At 67.2% G+C, this 16,643-nt stretch overlaps 2 protein-coding genes across 10 annotated transcripts; one reads left to right on the top strand and one right to left on the bottom strand.

Moving 5' to 3' along the window:
• The first annotated feature begins 1,872 nt into the window (after window positions 1–1,872).
• ANKRD13B (ankyrin repeat domain 13B) lies at window positions 1,873–9,884 on the top strand. Of its 4 annotated transcripts, none has more exons than XM_027891502.1 (15): window positions 1,873–2,004; window positions 5,407–5,542; window positions 5,788–5,912; window positions 5,991–6,036; window positions 6,293–6,436; window positions 6,559–6,748; window positions 6,847–6,913; window positions 7,004–7,085; window positions 7,154–7,218; window positions 7,300–7,430; window positions 7,540–7,697; window positions 7,781–7,933; window positions 8,185–8,345; window positions 8,537–8,617; window positions 8,701–9,884. In XM_027891502.1, the coding sequence occupies exons 1-15, from the start codon at window positions 1,894–1,896 to the stop codon at window positions 8,926–8,928; spliced, it is 1,878 nt and encodes a 625-aa protein (XP_027747303.1). In that variant the 5' UTR covers window positions 1,873–1,893; the 3' UTR covers window positions 8,929–9,884. The 4 variants fall into 4 exon arrangements, with proteins under 4 accessions (XP_027747303.1, XP_027747304.1, XP_027747302.1 ...); XM_027891503.1 differs by having other exon boundaries at window positions 7,781–7,942; window positions 8,537–8,613; XM_027891501.1 differs by having other exon boundaries at window positions 7,781–7,942.
• Window positions 9,885–9,989: 105 nt separating this feature from the next.
• On the bottom strand, window positions 9,990–14,242 carry CORO6 (coronin 6). 6 transcript variants are annotated; one of them, XM_027891509.1, is made up of 11 exons: window positions 14,030–14,229; window positions 13,302–13,424; window positions 12,734–12,863; window positions 12,471–12,652; window positions 12,230–12,349; window positions 11,886–12,005; window positions 11,375–11,479; window positions 11,150–11,295; window positions 11,015–11,072; window positions 10,699–10,929; window positions 9,990–10,588 (listed from the first exon to the last, which is right to left on the bottom strand). In XM_027891509.1, the coding sequence occupies exons 1-11, from the start codon at window positions 14,225–14,227 to the stop codon at window positions 10,466–10,468; spliced, it is 1,536 nt and encodes a 511-aa protein (XP_027747310.1). In that variant the 5' UTR covers window positions 14,228–14,229; the 3' UTR covers window positions 9,990–10,465. The 6 variants fall into 6 exon arrangements, with proteins under 6 accessions (XP_027747310.1, XP_027747305.1, XP_027747306.1 ...); XM_027891504.1 differs by lacking the exon at window positions 12,230–12,349 and having other exon boundaries at window positions 14,030–14,242; XM_027891505.1 differs by lacking the exon at window positions 11,886–12,005.
• Between the last annotated feature and the right edge of the window lie 2,401 nt (window positions 14,243–16,643).

The raw sequence follows: 16,643 nt of genomic DNA, 5'->3' as shown, positions 1-16,643 counted from the left end.
CGGGGCGGGGCGGGGACGGCGGGGCCCGGGGCGGCGGGGCCGGGGGCTGCCGGCTGCTCCCAGCGCCCGGCGGCTCCGCAGGAAGCGGCGCAGGCCCGGCCCCGGCGGAGGAGGGGCCGCACCGCCCCCGCCCCGCCACCGGCAGCGCCGCCGCGGCCGCCCCGCACCGGCACCGCCCCGCACCCGGATCCGCACCCGAACCCGCACCGGCGCCGCCCCGCAGCCAGACCCGCACTCGAACCTGCACTCGCAATCGCGCCCGGAACCCGCACCCCAACCCGCACGGTCACCGGCACCGTCCCCGCCCCGCACCCGCACCTGCATACGCACCCAGGACAGCCCGCTCCCGCTCCCGCTCCTGCTCCCGCTCCCGGGTATACTACACCTGCTGCTGGGCATCACCCTGGTCCTGTTCCTGGTCTCGGGCGTCCATTAGTCCTGACCCCAAACCCCGTCCTCGGTGCCTTCCCGGTCCACTTTTCAGTCCAGGGCACCGTCCTTGTCCTGCTCCCAGCCCTGGTCCTGTTCATCCCGCAGGGATGGCTCTGGTCCTGATTCTAGTCCCAGTCTGGGTCCTGTGCACTCCATTCTCAGCCCTGGGCATTCCCCACTTGCTTCAGTCCTGCTCTGTGCACTCGTCCTGGATTCAGCACAGCCCTGGGCACCTCCAGCCCTCTTCCCAAAGCCACCTCTGGCACTGTGCACCAATCCTGTGCACACACACACACGCACACACACACACACCCCTTGTTGCCCCATCCCGGATGCACCCCGGGGTGCAACATGGGCAGCCGGAGACAGACAAGGGGTCCCAGAACACGGGGGTTACCTGCCTGCTCCCCAGGACACTGCACTGGGGATGTGTGGATTGGTCCACAGCCCTGGGATGTTCAGCAGGGGATTTTGGGGTTGGATGTGGGAACTGGAGACCATTTGGGATCTCTTCCCTAACTGTGACCCTATAAGCACTTGGAGCAGGGGGGACACTCTAGTACCATGGGGACCCCCCAGACAGCTGTGGGGGGGTCAGACCCCTGCCGGAGCCAGGGGAGTGGGGTCAGATCCTGTCCCTCAGCACGGTGGGGCAGGCGGGGTGACCTCACCGCGGGTGACCGAGGAGATGGCTCATGACGTCATGGGGCAGCGGGGCTGGCAGGGGGGTGGGGGATGCTGTGCGGGGAACGGGGCTGGGGGGACGCGACCACCGCCACCGCCGTGTCTGGACGGAGAATAACGATGCCGAGGGGGGTTCCCCCCGTGGGAGGGTGGGGAGCAGCGGGGCGGAGGGGCCGGGAGCGTGGCGCCGGCGGAGGCTGAGGCGGCCGCGGAGGCCCAGCCTCGCATTGTTCTCGGGCGGCAGCCGGAAAACGCGACGCCCGCCCGGGAGAGACGCAGGCGGAAAAGGAAACGGGGCTGGGGGCCCGTGCCTGGTGCTGCGGGGGCGAGAATCGGGGTCCCCCCACGACCCCCGCACAGCCCCCACCTGGTCCCCACCTGCCGCCTTCGCCCCTGTCCCACCATGTGCTCGTGCCCGCCGCCCCACGGGGCGAGTGCGGGTCAGCTGGGAGAGGGAAGATCAGCCTGGGAAGGGGGGGAATCTGGGGAGGATGCTGATTGCCCGCGAGGTGTCCTTTTGCAGCCCCTCCGAGGGGTCGGAGGCTGCGGTGACGGGCTGAGCGGTGCGGGAGGGGAGCCAGGAAGGAGGAGGATGAAGATGATGAAGAAGAAGGGGGCGATGCCGGGCAGGGCGACTACAAGTCCCATGAGGCCGGGCGGTGCGGGGGGGGCCGGGGAAGCACCGGGCGGGAGGTGGCGGCCCGCCCCGCCCCGCGCCCCCCCCGCCCCGCGCCGCCCCACGCCGCGCCCGCCGCGCCGCTCCAGCATGCACGGAGGATGCTCGCGTCTTGCTCGGGCAGGAAGGGGCCGGAGGGCAGGTACCCGCTGCACTACCTCGTCTGGCACAACCGCGCCCGTGACCTGGACCGAGAGCTCAGCGCCAAGCAGGTGGGGCGGCGCGGGGACTCTCCCGGCACGGCACGGCCCGGCCCGGCTCCGCTCGGCTCGGGCTGATGCAATGCTCGGGGTCGGGATGAGGATGGAGATGAGGGGGGTGATAGGGATGGGGTCGCTCTCTGCGCTGCCAGAGCTCCGAGGGTGTGGTGTGTGTCCCCACCTGCACCCTGGGACTGTGCCTGCTGTCCCCGGGGCTGGCACGGAGCAGTGGGTACCACCCGCGGCTCCCCTGCATCCTCCAGCGCATGCAGCCCCGAGCATCCCTCCACACGTGTCCCCAGCTCCCAGCTAGGCCTCTGCAACCCCCCCGCACCCCAACCCGCACCCCACTTCTCGGGGTACTGCCACCTCCCTGGGGTGCAGTCACCAGCTTGCCACCCTCAGGCTGAGCCCCTCTGAGGAGGGGGACAAGGACCCTGATGCTGGGGGTGCAGCCCCCCAGCCCCATGAGGCCAGGCAGGCTCTTCTCGGGGTGAGTGGACCCACTGTGTCCCTCAGCCCGGGAACCTTCCAACCGCCTGATGATGGAACAGGGTGCGGGTGCATCCCCGGCGGGTTCCCAGCCTCCCTCTCCCCCGTGGCGTTGCAATTCAGGTAATTAAAACCCAACCCTGAAGATGCAGGAAACCGCAGGCGCTGGAGGGAGGCCGGCGGCGGGGCTGTGCTGAGCATCGCCGCTCCCTCGGCCCAGGCCCTTGCACCCCAAGGCACTGAGGGCCGTGCTGGGTGGACCCCGGTGATGCAGGAAGCAGGGGGTCATTGTGCCGCGATGCTCCCGCCGGGATGCAGGCGATGGCTCCCGCCACACCCGCCTCCATTGTGGGGTCCAGCCGGAGGCTGCACCAGCATCGCCCCGGTCCCCCACCCCATGGCCAGTGGTTTTTTTTCCGTGGTAGTGTGGGGTCAGTTTTCCCAGGAGCCCGGCGCGGCAGAGATCAAAGCTGGGCTCAGCAGACGCGGGGAGGTGGAGGGGCTTCGAGGGAGGCTCCGACCTGCTCGCCTGCAGAGAGGCTCTCTAACCCCCCAGCCTGGCCAGTGGAGGGACTCTAACATGGCCCCCGATGGCATTCGCAGGGTGAGAGCAGAGCCAACCCTGTGTGCACCCCAGCAGGAGTATCGGGGGGGAGCCATGGGTGCTGCAGGCCAGACTCCGTGGCAGGTGGGGGCTTGGGGGAAGGAGGTGGGGGCCAGCTCAGGCCCCCTGCTCTCTCCAGGGCATCCAGGGACACAGCCTTTCTCCCTGCCAGAGCATCCCCTGGATAAGGGATTGGGGCTGGCACTGTGTGTGATCCTGGGGGCTGGATGTCCCCCTGTCTGAGAGCTCTGTCCTTCTCTGCCATCCCAGGGACCCACACGGGGCAGTGGCTTCACATCCCCCCCGCTCCAAGCGCAGGTGTTTGGGGTTGGGAAGCACTGGGGCAGCTGGCAGCATTGTTCCTCTCTGTGTCCCATGGGGGCCCTGTGTGGGTCACCCTCAAATTGTCACCGCGAGCTCCCATCCACAGTTTCCTCCACCAGGGAGAGAGGGTCAGCGGGTCCCCAGGGCAGGGACATCACGAGGATGCGGCAGGCAGTGACACAGAGCCTGTTGTGTCAGGACACCCCACACCACAGCCTGCCCCATCACACATGACAGAGACCCGGGGCTGCACAGGGACAGCAGTGCCTGGCACCACCTCCCCATTCTGGCCCATGTCCCTCACTGCCACTGGGGTCCTCCAACCCAGAGACAACCCCAGCAGACGGGATGTGCAGTGCCACGTGCCCAGCTGGCACAGGAGGAGTGGCCAAGCTGCCATCCTGCACTGCTCCGCTGCCACCCCAAAGCCACCACCACCCCTGTCCCCATCCCGGGGGGGTGTCACACCCCCAGGATGGGCAGCACCTGGAGGTCTGTGCCTCAGCCCCCAAGCTGGAGCCACCCCAGCACCAGGACCCAGGACTGAGCTCTTGCTGGCAAAAAGTGGGTCACACCGTGTCCCCTGGGGTGGCTCCAGCGCCGTGTCCCCAGAGCAGGGACCCTCGTCCCACCCGGTGCTGGGGCCAGGCTGCAGCTGGGGAGCCCCGCTGAGCCTGCAGCACCCGCCCCCAGCTGGGGGGCGATAGCTTTAATTAGAGTCATTTCATTAGCACAATTAAGAAGCATCAGTCGCCTGGAGAGCGATGGAGCAGCACACTGACTCCCGGGAAACTGGGGGCTGTTTTGCTCTGGCAGTGTGGGCAGACTGGGGGGTCCCCCTGCCTGGTGAGTCCCTGAGGATGAGGGCCATGGGAATGCCCACAGCCTGGACAGGGGTGGGGACATCCCTGGGACAGCAGGACTGTGGGACATGCCCAGAGAGAGGCAGGGACATGCTGTGGGTGAGACCCTGGGCACCAGGGAGCCCACACCCCACCTCTGCCCATGCCAAAACACCTCTGGCTGCCCGGTCCCAGCTGGCCCCTTTGGATCCTGCACCCTCAGTTCGTTCTCCTGGGGTTGGCCTCCCCAAAAACCCGTGATTTGGGGTTTGTCTCACAACCTCCTGCCCTGGCAGCATCGGAGTGCCCCTCTCTGGTCACAAGGCTTCTATACCAGCTGGGTGCTGGGGACACAGAGGGTGGGCCAGGCCCCCCCGAGCAGTGTCCCCTGCCCTGGGCACGGGTGTGATGCTGCTGCTCACCTGGGGAGTGGGGCCCATGGGTGCTGGGGGTGCCCACCGCCACCGCGCAAGGGATTCCTCGGGGCTGGCCGGGTGCCAGGCTCCGGGTTTGGCACAAACAACGGCAGCCCCGGCGGCGGCTCCCCAGGGCCCCGGGGATCCTCCGAGCAGCCGCTCCGCTCCCACAGCCACCCGCCCCCGGCTCAGGCTCAGGCAGGGGAACACGTGCGCCCGCCGCAGCCCACGCCGGCGCCCGCCGCAGCCCACGTCGCCCGCCGCGCTCCCGGCCCCGGTGGAGGGGGGCTGTGCCGGCAGCTGCTGCCTGGCAACTGGGCACAGCCCCCCCCAAATCCCAGAGGTGTGGGCTTTTCCCGAACTTGCAGCTGCATCAAGATATGCAGAGCTGCGTGCGCTGCGCCAGGGGCACCCGTGCCCCCGCTGCCATGCCGTGCCCCTGCTCCGGGCCTGTGTGGAGGGTGCAGTCTGACCTGACCGTACCGAGCTGTGCTGGGTGCTGGCAGCCACCACCGTGCTCTCTACGCCCTTTCCATGGGTATGGCAGTGGCTGCAGGGAGCAGGAAGAGGCTTTTGAGGTGCATCTCTGAGGGGGAGCTCAGGGATGGGGGTGTTCTCCAGGTACCATCAAATGTTGGCTGCTTTCTCTGTCTGGGAGCTGCACATCTGTGGGAGGTCTCTGGGGAGCAAGGTGTGGCCACCCCGGTGATCCCAGAGCCCCATTCCCTCCTGGCAGGCCGACATCGAGCAGCTGGACCCCCGAGGACGCACCCCACTGCATCTGGCCACCACGCTGGGCCACCTCGAGTGTGCCAGGGTGCTGCTGAAGCATGGAGCCGACGTGGGCAAGGAGAACCGCAGTGGATGGACAGGTGAGCGGGTGGCTTGTTGCCTCTGTCCTCCATCAGGTTCCCCTGGCACAGGCACAGAAATGGGCATGGGCATGGACATGGGCAGAAGCACAGGCACAGGCATATGCTCACCCTGGTGCTGCAGCTCCCCAGGGGACCGTTCACATGGTGGTCTGTGCCTGTGGCTCCTGTGCAGTGCCCAGCTCTGCAGTGCCACGTGTGCTGTGCCTTGCCATGGCCCTGGGCACTGCCCCTCTGCCCCACAGTCCTGCAGGAGGCCGTGAGCACCCGGGACCTGGAACTTGTTCAGCTGGTCCTGCGCTACCGCGACTACCAGAGAGCCATCAAGCGCCTGGCTGGGATCCCCGTCCTGCTGGAGAAGCTGCGCAAGGTACCTCCCTCCTCTGCCAGGGGCTACGGGGGGGCTGCCAGCCACGGACTCCTCCTGACCCTTCTGTGCACTCTGCAGGCCCAGGACTTCTACGTGGAGATGAAGTGGGAGTTCACCAGCTGGGGTGAGCTCAGGGCAGAGCGTGGCTGTGGGAGGAGCGGGAGTTTCCCAGCAGAGTCCTCCATCCCTGGCACCCATCCCCATCCCCAGGTCAGGGGTCACCTGACCCTTTACCCCTAGACACCCCAAGCTTGCAGACCCCCATCGTGCCAAGACATTGGGTTCCCCAGACACATCCCCCACCCAGCTCGGCGCTGGCAGCCCACTCAGGGGTGCTGGTGGCCCCATCCCTGGCTGAGCTATCGGCATCTCTTCCCCAGTGCCACTGGTGTCCAAGATCTGCCCGAGCGACACCTACAAGGTGTGGAAGAGCGGCCAGAACCTGCGGGTGGACACCACGCTGCTGGGCTTCGACCACATGACCTGGCAGCGGGGCAACCGCAGCTTTGTCTTCCGGGGACAAGGTGAGGCGGCCCCAGGGTGTCCCCCTGCCCTCACCGGGGAGCGCTGGCAGAGTCTCGTGGTGCTGCAGCAGGGCTGGGGGATGTGGTGGGGACTGTGGTTGTCCTGACCCTGCTCCCTGCAGACACCAGCGCGGTGGTGATGGAGATTGACCACGACCGGCGGGTGGTCTACTCGGAGACGCTGGCCCTGGCCGGCCACGACCAGGAGGTGCTGCTGGCTGCTGTGCAGCCCACGGAGGAGCAGGTGATGGGGCGGCTGACGGCCCCCGTTGTCACCACCCAGCTCGACACCAAGAACATCGCCTTCGAGAGGTGGGCGGGGGCGGCACCAAGCCCACCCCCAGGGGTGTGGAGCACTCTGGGCTGTCCAAGCAAGCCCATCCGTTGCTCACGGTGCTGTGTCACCCCAGGAACAAGTCCGGGATCCTGGGCTGGAGGAGTGAGAAGACAGAAATGGTGAATGGGTATGAGGCCAAGGTGAGGGGCAGCGGGGGTTGAGCCGCCCAGAGGGGTATGGCCAGCTGCAGGTGGGGGTTACCCACCTCTGCCATTCCCCTCCTTGTTCAGGTCTATGGCGCATCCAACGTGGAGCTGATCACGCGGACGCGGACTGAGCACCTCTCGGACCAGCACAAGGGCAAGAGCAAAGGTGCAGCCGGCACGGGCTGGGTGGGCAGGGCACCCCCGGCTCTGCCCTCACCCCCTCCTCTCCCGCAGGCTGTAAGACCCCCCTGCAATCCTTCCTGGGCATCGCCGAGCAGCATGTGGGGCCCAACAACGGGGTGAGTGCCCCAGAGGTCTGGAGGGGTGGCCCTGCAGTCAGACCTCCCCACCTCACCCCACCGGGCTGTCCCCCCACGCAGACGCTGATCACGCAGACGCTGAGCCACGCCAACCCCACCGCCATCACCCCTGAGGAGTATTTCAACCCCAACTTCGAGCTGGGCAACCGGGACATGGGACGGCCCATGGAGCTCACCACCAAGACACAGAAGTGAGAGGGGAAGGAGCAGATGGGGACCCCCGCGTGTCCCCACCCCCACTGCTGCAGAGCCCCCAGGGGGGCAGGCAGGGGTCTGCAGCCCAACGCCTGTCCCCGTCAGGTTCAAGGCGAAGCTGTGGCTGTGCGAGGACCACCCGCTGTCCCTCTGCGAGCAGGTTGCCCCCATCATCGACCTCATGGCAATAAGCAACGCGCTCTTCGCCAAACTGCGCGACTTCATCACCCTGCGCCTCCCGCCCGGCTTCCCCGTCAAGATCGGTATGGTGGGGGGGGCTCTGCTGCTGGCCTGGCTGGCACAGCCAGCTTCCCTCCCTGCTTTTTTTTTCTTCCCCTTCCTGCAGAAATCCCCATCTTCCATATCCTCAACGCCCGCATCACCTTCGGCAACCTCAACGGGTGCGACGAGCCCGTCAGTTCCCTGCGGCACAGCCCCAGCAGCGATGCACCCTCACCCAGCAGCGACTCCTCCAGCGTCAGCAGCTCCAGCTCCCTCAGTATGTGGGGTGGGAGGGAGGGAGGGGTCCCAGCAGGATGGGGCAGACATAGTTGGTGAGGCAGGGTGGGAACGGGTCCCAGCAGGGTCAGGGGGACATGTCTGGTTGAGAGGGAAGAGGTCCCAGTGAGATGAGGGGAACACAGCTGGTGGGGCAGGAGTGGGTCACAGCAGGGTGAGGGACACGTGACTGCTGGGGTGGGAGGGGGTCCCTTGGAGTGCCCAGCCACACCGGCTCCTGTCTCCCCACAGCCTCGTGCCGAGCGTGCGAGATGGACCCGGCGCTGTTCGAGGTGCCGCGGGGGTACAGCGTGGTGGGCACCCACCAGGATGCCCTGAGGGAGGATGAGGATGACCTGCTGCAGTTTGCCATCCAGCAGAGCCTGCTGGAAGCCGGCAGCGAGTACGACCAGGTGGGCATTGCCACCCCCCTCCCTCCTCCTGCCCACCTTGGCTGAGGGACTCTGCTGCTCACCCCATCCTCGTGCTGCCCGGGGGTGTTCACCCCACATTGCCTCATCCCGTGGTGGGGGGTCAGACCTCACGCTGTGGGGCTGGGTTTTGGGGTGCCACCGTCCAAGCACCCCTCTGCCGCCGGCCACAGGTGACCATTTGGGAAGCACTGACCAACAGCAAGCCGGGCACCCACCCCATGTCGCACGAAGGCCGCCGGGGAGACAGGTTGGTAAGGTCTGGCCAGTCCCCCGGGGGGAGTGGGAGTGGGCGCCGGCTCCACAGGGACCCCTCTGAGCTCCTGCCGCCCCCCAGGACTCCCCAGCACACGGCGGCCCCCCGGCCCCCCATCACCCCCTCCCCGGGGGGAAGCAGGGGGCCCAGCGCCCTGTTCCCCAGCTACGCAGAGCAGCTACGCCTGGCCATGGCCCTGTCGGCGCGGGAGCAGGAGGAAGCGGAGCGCCGGACACGGCAGGAGGAGGAGGATCTGCAACGGATCCTGCAGCTCTCGCTGACGGAGAAGTGACCCCGCGCCCCCGCTGAGCCCCTCGCTTGCCCCAGGGGGGTTGAGGGCACGGCCAGTGGTGCCGTGTCCGAGGGCACAGAGGGGGAGCAGGGTTGGGGGAGCCAGTCCAAGAACTGTGGAGAACAAATGGGGAGGTGGGGCAGGGTTTGGCCCTGGTATGGGGGAGAATGTTGCCAGAGCCGGGGCGGTGCTGGGTGAGGTGGGAGCACCCCATAGCAGGACGGGGTGGGGGTGGGTGTCAACCCCGCACCTGGGGTGGCAGGAACCAGGGAGGGCAACTGCACAGACTGTACCCCTTCCCCAGGATAGCCCTGGCCCCCCATAACTGCCCTATGGGGTGCTGCTCAGTGCCTCACCCCAAGAAGGTGTGGGTGGGCACATCCTGCCCCAGATGGGTGGGCTGCCAGTTGTATGGGGTCCTGGGGTGCCCCCTGAGCCAGGGGGCTCTGCCCAGACCCTTCTTCCCCCCCTTGCCCAGGCGCTACCAAGTGCACTTACCCGGGAGCTGCTCTGCCTGCCAGGGGGGTGGGGGGGGCTCAGCCCCATTGCACCCCATAGCCAGTGTGGGGCTGCACAGCCGCCCCCCACCACGGTGCGGGGGGTCTGCTGGGGCAGCTGAGGGGGTGTCTGTGAGAGGCCACCCGGTGTCACCCCCCCTTACCCTCTGCTCACACCCCTCCACCCTGCTCAGATTGCCCCCCTTGGCAGCGCTGCACCCCCTCGTCCCGGGCACTGACCCCGAGAGAAACCTTACGTCAAATGGTGCTAACCCCGGCCCCCCGCCCCGGCTGCTCCCCCTTTGCACACGGCGGGCCGGGGGCTGCGGGGTGGGGGGGCTGGGCTCGCTCCCCTGGGACTTTTCATAGCCAGTGCCCCACCCCACCCACGCACCCCACAGCAACATCTGGGCCAGGGCCGGGGGAGCCTGAGCAGCTCCGACCGCGGCCAACACCAATAAATGCTCTTTAATGTTTGTCTCTCCTGACCTCCCTCCGCCTGTGCCAGGGGTATGTGGGCAGCAGGTGCTGGCAGGACCCCCTGGCATGGTGGTCCCTCGTCCCTGGTACCTGCCACACGGCCAAGGGTGGCTGAGCCCTTTATTAAAGGGGTCCAGGAGCAAAGAGCCAGTTGGGAGCACCCGCCGAGGGGGCGATGGGGCAGGGGGAGGTGAGGGGGTGATGGGGTGGGGGTGTAGCACCATAGCCAAGCACATCCTGGCCAGGAGGGCCCGGCAGCTCCCCGTCCTGGGAGGATGCTGGTGCCCAGCGTGCAGGTCCCCACGGAGGGATGCTTGGCAGCCCCAGCCTGCGGGCACTGAAGCGGAACCCCCTTGGGTGCTGCAGTGGGGTGCCCATATCGGGGGGCACCCCAGGAGCAAGATGCAACTGATGCCAGTGGAGGGGAGAGGTCAGGGTCCAACCTCCTCCCTGCCCCTTCGGCTCCTGGGGAAAGAACATGGCTCTGGGCTCCTGCCCAATGTGGGGACTCGGCTTTAATCCCCGGCAGGCCGGGGCAGTCCTCGCCCTGCCCGTGGTCGTGGCCTTGGCCACCGCGCTAGTCCGTGCCGTTGGTGAACTGGCAGAGTTTGTTCTCCAGGTCGGAGATGCGCTTCTCCTGTGCTTGGACCATCTCCTTCAGGGCACGGATCTCCTCCAGCACCTCCTCCAAGGCTGGCTGCTGCAGGGAGGGGAGACACAGGGTCACCAAGTAGTCCCCTCTGGCCCCTCCAACCTACCCCGGACAGGGGGACAGCCCTGCTGCCGTGTCCGTGTCCCCAGGACACTCACAGAGAAGTCAGAGTCGCAGGTGGAGTGGCTGCGGCGGGGGCCTGGGGGAGGTTTGCTGTCCAGGATGTTCTTCTTGACCACCTTCAGCTCCCGGTTCTTGATGGGGACATACCCGTCCCGCAGCGAGATGAGGATGGGCTCTGCATCCTTCCCTGACAGCCACTCATCTGCCTCCAGGGCGGGCTCGGGGCCTGGTGTGTCGGGGTACAGGTCATCCTGGAAGAGGTCTGACTGCGGGAGGGAGAGATACCACAGTGAGATGTGGGGTGTCCCCCCGCCAGACCTCCCATCTCCCCTGGCCCCCCCCGGAGCTCACCTTGCGTGGCACCGTCATGACGATGGGCTCACACTTGCGCTCGTGGAGCTTGAAGAACCTGAGTGGGGCAGAGGCACTCAGGGTCCAGCTGACCCCCCGAGCCCTCTGGCTCCCCCCAGGCCCCCTTGCTCTCACCTGGCAATCTCGCACTTGCTGACATCCAGCCCACGCTTGGGCATGAAGCCCATGCCCCGCTGGGGCTCCTTGCTGCTGTAGGTGTTCAGGTAGTGCACGTAGGGTGCCTCGTCCGTGATCTCGAAGTACCGGATGCTGCTGTCACCCTGTGGGTGTGGGGATGGGTGTCAGCCAGCCCCCCTGGGGGTGGGGTGGCATGGAGGAGCACCCTGGGTGGGGGATTACCTTCCCGCAGAGGTAGACAATGCTGGAGTCGGCGTCGTAGAAGGGGAGCAGGACCCCGTTGCTCGTATCCATCTCCTGCAGGGCGATGGGCTCCTCAAAGTTATTCTGCAGGGCCACAGAGGTGGAGGGGTGTGAGCGGTGGCCACAAAACCCCCACCCTGGTTAGTCACACACATTAGCCACGGCACACTGGGGGACAGGGTTTGTCCCCCTCCCTGGGGTACACAACTCCCCCGGGCAGGCAGCTTGGCATGCCCCCCCCCCCCAAACCCTTGCCCCACTCCTGTTTACCTGCATGGCTGGGTACCCCCCAGCCTGGCTGTACCCCACTCCCCCAGCACTCCCTGCCTCCCAGCCCCCTCCCCACCCAGCACAGCACGGCACACTTGGGAACTTGGCATCTTTTGGAGGGGGGACGCAGCAAACACCCCATCCTGGGGCGGGGGAAGGTGGCAGGGGGTCGAGGGGGGGGGCCAAGTTCCCGGGGCAGCACTCCATGCGGCCTCGTTACCGGGTCCCACAAGCCCAGCTCCCGCTGGCTCATTCTGGTAAAGCCCGTGGTAAAGATGTGTCCTTCCCGCGTGAAGATGGCCCGCACGGGCCTCAGCCCTTCGTGGGGGGCAAACCTCTCCTGGGGGGGAGGGAGGACAGTCAGCACGGGGTATGGGAAGGCGGGAAAATGGAGGGGGTCCGGATCTGTCCCCAGAACAGCCACTGAGTCCTACTCCAGGGGAGCACACGATGCTCCCGGGGCACACGCGCTGCCGGAGGGTATCCCCGGCACCCAAAGCATTCCCGGCTGGGCTGAGCTCTGCAAGGTCCGGCGCTGGCTGGGCAGGAGCTGCCGTCTCGTACCAGGTCCCAGAGGCCCAGCTGCCGCTCGCTCATCTTGCTGAAGCCCGTGGTGAAGATCTTGCCATCGGCCACGAAGATGGCGCGGATGGGGCGGGTGCCGTCGTGCGGTTTGGTTTTCTCCTGCGCCGGCGTTAGCGGGTTAAATCAAACACAGAGACGTGCGGGGCGGGGGTTAGTAGGGTCAGGCAGGCACTGGGGGGACCCCGCGGCGGGCTGGGGGGGACACAGCAGGGGCACTCACCGCTATGATCTGCTGCTTGCGGGGGTCGATGACACGGACTTTCTTGTCCTTGCAGGTGGTGACGAGGAGGCTGCCGTTGCGGTTCCAGCCCACGTTGTAGATGAGGTCAGTGTGCATGTCATCCAGCGCCAGCAGCATCTCCCCCGTCCCCACGTTCCAGAGGATCACCAGGTTGTCACAGCCTGCAGAGGACCGAGGGGGCAGGTGCTGTCACCCCCCGGATCCCCTCTGACCCTGGGGAGGGCAACCCGGGACCCCCTTACCTGCGCTGAGCAGGACGTTGCGGGCGGTGGGGTGCCAGGAGATGATGCTCACCCGCTTGGAGTGTCCCTCCAGCGTCACCACTGGCTCCGTGATGTTGCGCACGGGGACATAGTCAGGGATCTGCCACACCTGAGGGAGGGACAGAGAGCGGGATGTTGGGGATCACCCCGCATGTGAGGGCTAAGCGGATGAGGGCCTGGGAGCCAATTAACCTCATCGTTAATCCCGGCTCAGCCTACCGGGAGGGTGGCGAGGGGACGCCAGCAGCGCCTCCATCCTGGGGTGCATCCCCAGTACTCGGGGTGCTGGTGGGCACAGGGTGGGGGGCACGGCTGGGGCGCAGCCCCCAGCCCCCCCCCAGCTATTCCTGGGTGCTGAGTCGCCGGGGCGGGTATATTTAGCACAAACTGCTGCATCATGGAGCGAGCAGCCGCCGCCAGCGCGAACGCATGGCACCGGGGCTAAAAATAGGCCAGTGACACTCCGCAGGCAGTGAAGGGGGGGGATGCTCTGCACCGCTCCCCCAGCGCCTGCTGCCCCCCCCCCACTCGGGGCCCAGCCCCTCACCATGACGGTGGTGTCCTCCGAGGCGCTGGCGATGACGTTGTCGTTGTGGGGACACCAGTCGATGTCCAGCACGGGCGCTGTGTGTCCCGTCACCAGCGGGTGGTTCTTGTCCACCCGTCCTGTCTGCAACGTTGAGGTGTCAGGATGAGTCCCCAGAGGCTCGGGACCATCCTGCCAAGTACCCTCGGGAAGCCCAGCCCAGCCAGGAGTTGAGGCACAAGTGGGGACATGCAGGGGATCCCCGGGGGTGACCAGAGATTTGCACCTGCCTTGAAAGGGGGAAACCGAGGCACAGAGGGATAATGGGGTTCACCTGGCATATGGTCCCATAGAGGGGAACAATGTACCCCTGAGACTGTTTTGTGTCCCTTCTGATGGCACGGAGGGGCTGGGGACCCCCCTTGCAGTCTCTCAGCCAGGGTTGGCAGGGCAGACCCCACATCGTGTGTCCCTGAGGAATTGAGGCTGGGGAGAAAACACCTGGGGGTTTCCCACATCACCTCGGTTACCCCTGGGATGTTACTTTTCACAGGTGCTGATGATCGGCCAGGCTGCTCCTGCCCTGAGCCCGCACATGAGGAGGGGGTGTTGGGGCAAAGCTGGGGGGCTCTGGGGTCACCCAAAAGCAACACCCATCATGCAGCCCCCCCAAAAGCAACACCCCACCAGCATGTCCCCCCCAGTACATCCCAGGGAGGCAGCCAGACCTCAGCATCCTCCCCACTCACCTTGGCCAGGGGCAGGACAATGAAGGCCCCCCCGCCGCCAGACTCCACAATGATGGCCACAAACTTGGGGTTGACAGCGCAGAAGGAGCTGTCACATGTCACCTTGGAGACGCGGATGTCCTCGTACATCTGGTCGGCCTTCACCGGCTGACCGAAGACGTGCCGGAACTTGCTCTGGCGCACCACGCGGCGGCTCATGGCTGGGGGGCACAGGGTCAGGCCTCCCCACCCCGGCACAGCACGGAGGGGTTTCGATCCCCTCACACCTCGTGCTCTGAGTTACAACCTCTGCCCTGGGCGCAGCGGGAAGCCTGGGAACACCGAGGTGGCCGGGGGTGCAGGATGGTGCCTGATGTGGCCCCGCCCCCATGGCAGGGACTGGGATGTGGGGGTGCTGTGGGTGATGGGGGTGGGCAGCCGGTGGCCAAAGCCACTTGACACTGAGCATGGACACAGCTGTGCCGTGATGTGAGGGTGTGCCACGTGCCACAACCGTGCCACGTGCCACGGCTGTGCCATAGCTCACATCTGTGCCGTAAGCCACGGCTGTGCAATGCTCCACAGCTCTGCCACACCCCACAGCTGTGTCATGCCCCATGGCTGTGCCGAGTCCCTCATCTGTGCTGTGCCCCATGGCTGGCACTGGGTTTGGCACATGAGCAGCTGCAGCAGAGAAGCAGGGCTGAGGGGAATTTGGGGTGGGCCTGAGACCGTGCACCAGCTCACAGCTTGTCCCCTTGTATCCCATTCTGCACCAGTGAGGCTGCCTGGCTTGACCCGGCACCCAGGAGAGAGGCTGTGCCTCCAGCGTTGCCTGTTGGTGGCTCACACGTCCCTCCATGGGCCCCTGCCCTGCGGCTCCACATGTGCCACCCACTCTGCACCCCCACCTGGGCAAGGGCTGGACCTGGCATAGCCACACAGCCCCTGGGCACACCGGGGCGTGGAGGAGCCCCCCATTCTCAGCATGGCCCCAGTGGGGTCTCCAGCTCTCAGCCACAGCCGGGCACGTTGCCCAGAGTCACCCATCTCCCTCCACAGCTCTGCTGCTCCTGGGACCTTCCCAGGGTGGGCATTGAGACACTCAGGACCGTGAAACCCCTGGAGCTGGGGCTCTGCAGCACTCGCCACTGGCTGTCCTGGGGACTGCCCTGGCTCTTCTGGGTCCACAGCCATTGCCAGGGCCACATCCAGCCACCAAAACGCAGCCGGAGGGCCAGGCACTGCTGTCCCCAGCCCTCGGGGCTCGTGTGGGCAGAGGCAGGAGCAGATCTGCTCCTCCTTGTCCGAGAGGTAGCTTTTTGATAAGGCACATGCAGCACCCAGCCAAGCTACATCTACCCACTCCCTGGGTGTTCCTGGAGTCCTCATGGCACTTCAGCATCATCCCTGGCCCGGTTCAATGGGTTGGAGTTGGGTGCTAAGGGGCCCAGAGCCCAGTTACCAAGGGGGGCTGGACACCGGCACCGCTGGTGTCACCCCCACGGTCCCGAGCACAGTCTCCAGCCCTGGGGAGGAGCTCTCCAGGGATTTTGCAGCACCTCAACCATTGCCAGTGGGAGCAGAGTTTGGGGTGTCAGCATGCAGGCTAGGGGGGGCTGGCCTGGCTGGCTGGGCAGGGTGCAGGCAGGGTGTGGGGTGCAGGTGAGGGGCAGATGTGGAGCAGGCAGAGCTGAGCAGGGTGCCAGCAGCGTGTAGGGAGCAGGCTGGGGTGGATGGGGTGCAGGTGGGGTGCAGGCAGGGTTCAGGTGAAGTGCCGTCAGGGTGCAGACAGGGCTGAATGGGTGCAGGCAGGGCTGAATGGGGTGCAGGTGGAGTGCAGGCAGGGTGCTAGCAGGCTGCAGGCATGAGAATTGGGTGGGGTGCAGGCAGAGTGCCGGTGGGGTTGGATGGGGTGCTGGCAGAGAGAGGTGGGATGCAGGCAGCATGAAGGTGGGGTCAGGCGGGGTACGGGTGGGGTGCAGGCGGCGTGCAGGCAGGATACAGGCAGGACAGCCCCGCTCCCCGCTCCCGGCCGTGCCATTACGTTGCCACAATTGAATCCGCAGCGGCTGCTCGGGAACGACCAGAGGTCACTGTCCAAATATAGCCATCTCCGCCGGCGGGCGGCGAGGGGCCGGGGCCCGGGGGGCTCAGCCCCACTCCCCGCGTCCCCCCGTCCCTTCCCACCGCGGTCCCGCCGCCCCCCCCCTACCCCCCCATCCTCCCGGCTCCCACCTGCGCTCGGCGGCTCCTCCGCGCCCGGGCGCGCCCGGCTCCGCGCTGCGCCCCGCTCGGCTCCGCTCCGCCCGCTCCGGCCGCGCTCAGCCCCGCTCCGCTCCCCCCGGCCCGGCCCGGCCCGGCCCCGCTTGGCTCCGCTCCGCCCGGCTGGGCTCGGCTCGGCTGGGCTCGGCTCGGCTCGGCCCCGCGCGGTGCCGCTGCCGCAGAGAACAGCTGAGCCGAGCCGGGCGCCGGGGCCGGCACAGCCCCCCCGCGGCGGGCACCGGAGGGGAGGGGAGGGGGGGCCCGGCCCGGCCCCGCCTGCCCCCGCACCCTGCCCGGCCCCCCGCTCTGCCCGCGGGGATGGGGGCAGCCCCCGTACAGACACCCCACACTCCCGCCCCAAAAGCGGGGG

Source organism: Empidonax traillii, unplaced genomic scaffold (genome assembly GCF_003031625.1).
Source record: "Empidonax traillii isolate 1590-97213 ecotype Southwest subspecies unplaced genomic scaffold, ASM303162v1 scaffold322:size1131127, whole genome shotgun sequence".
In the NCBI taxonomy this organism is placed as follows: domain Eukaryota; kingdom Metazoa; phylum Chordata; class Aves; order Passeriformes; family Tyrannidae; genus Empidonax; species Empidonax traillii.
The sequence above is the reverse complement of the archived record's forward strand: the minus strand, read 5'-3'. Positions and strand labels throughout refer to the sequence as shown.

Coding starts and splice junctions, on each gene's coding strand:
- ANKRD13B (XM_027891500.1), top strand. CDS start 1,894: ATGCTCGCGTCTTGCTCGGGCAGGAAGGGGCCGGAGGGCAGGTACCCG. Junction 7,431..7,539: donor CTCACCACCAAGACACAGAA/GTGAGAGGGGAA, acceptor TGTCCCCGTCAG/GTTCAAGGCGAAGCTGTGGC. Junction 7,934..8,184: donor CAGCAGCTCCAGCTCCCTCA/GTATGTGGGGTG, acceptor GTCTCCCCACAG/CCTCGTGCCGAGCGTGCGAG.
- CORO6 (XM_027891509.1), bottom strand. CDS start 14,227: ATGAGCCGCCGCGTGGTGCGCCAGAGCAAGTTCCGGCACGTCTTCGGT. Junction 13,425..14,029: donor TTGTCCTGCCCCTGGCCAAG/GTGAGTGGGGAG, acceptor TCAACGTTGCAG/ACAGGACGGGTGGACAAGAA. Junction 12,864..13,301: donor CGGAGGACACCACCGTCATG/GTGAGGGGCTGG, acceptor TCCCTCCCTCAG/GTGTGGCAGATCCCTGACTA.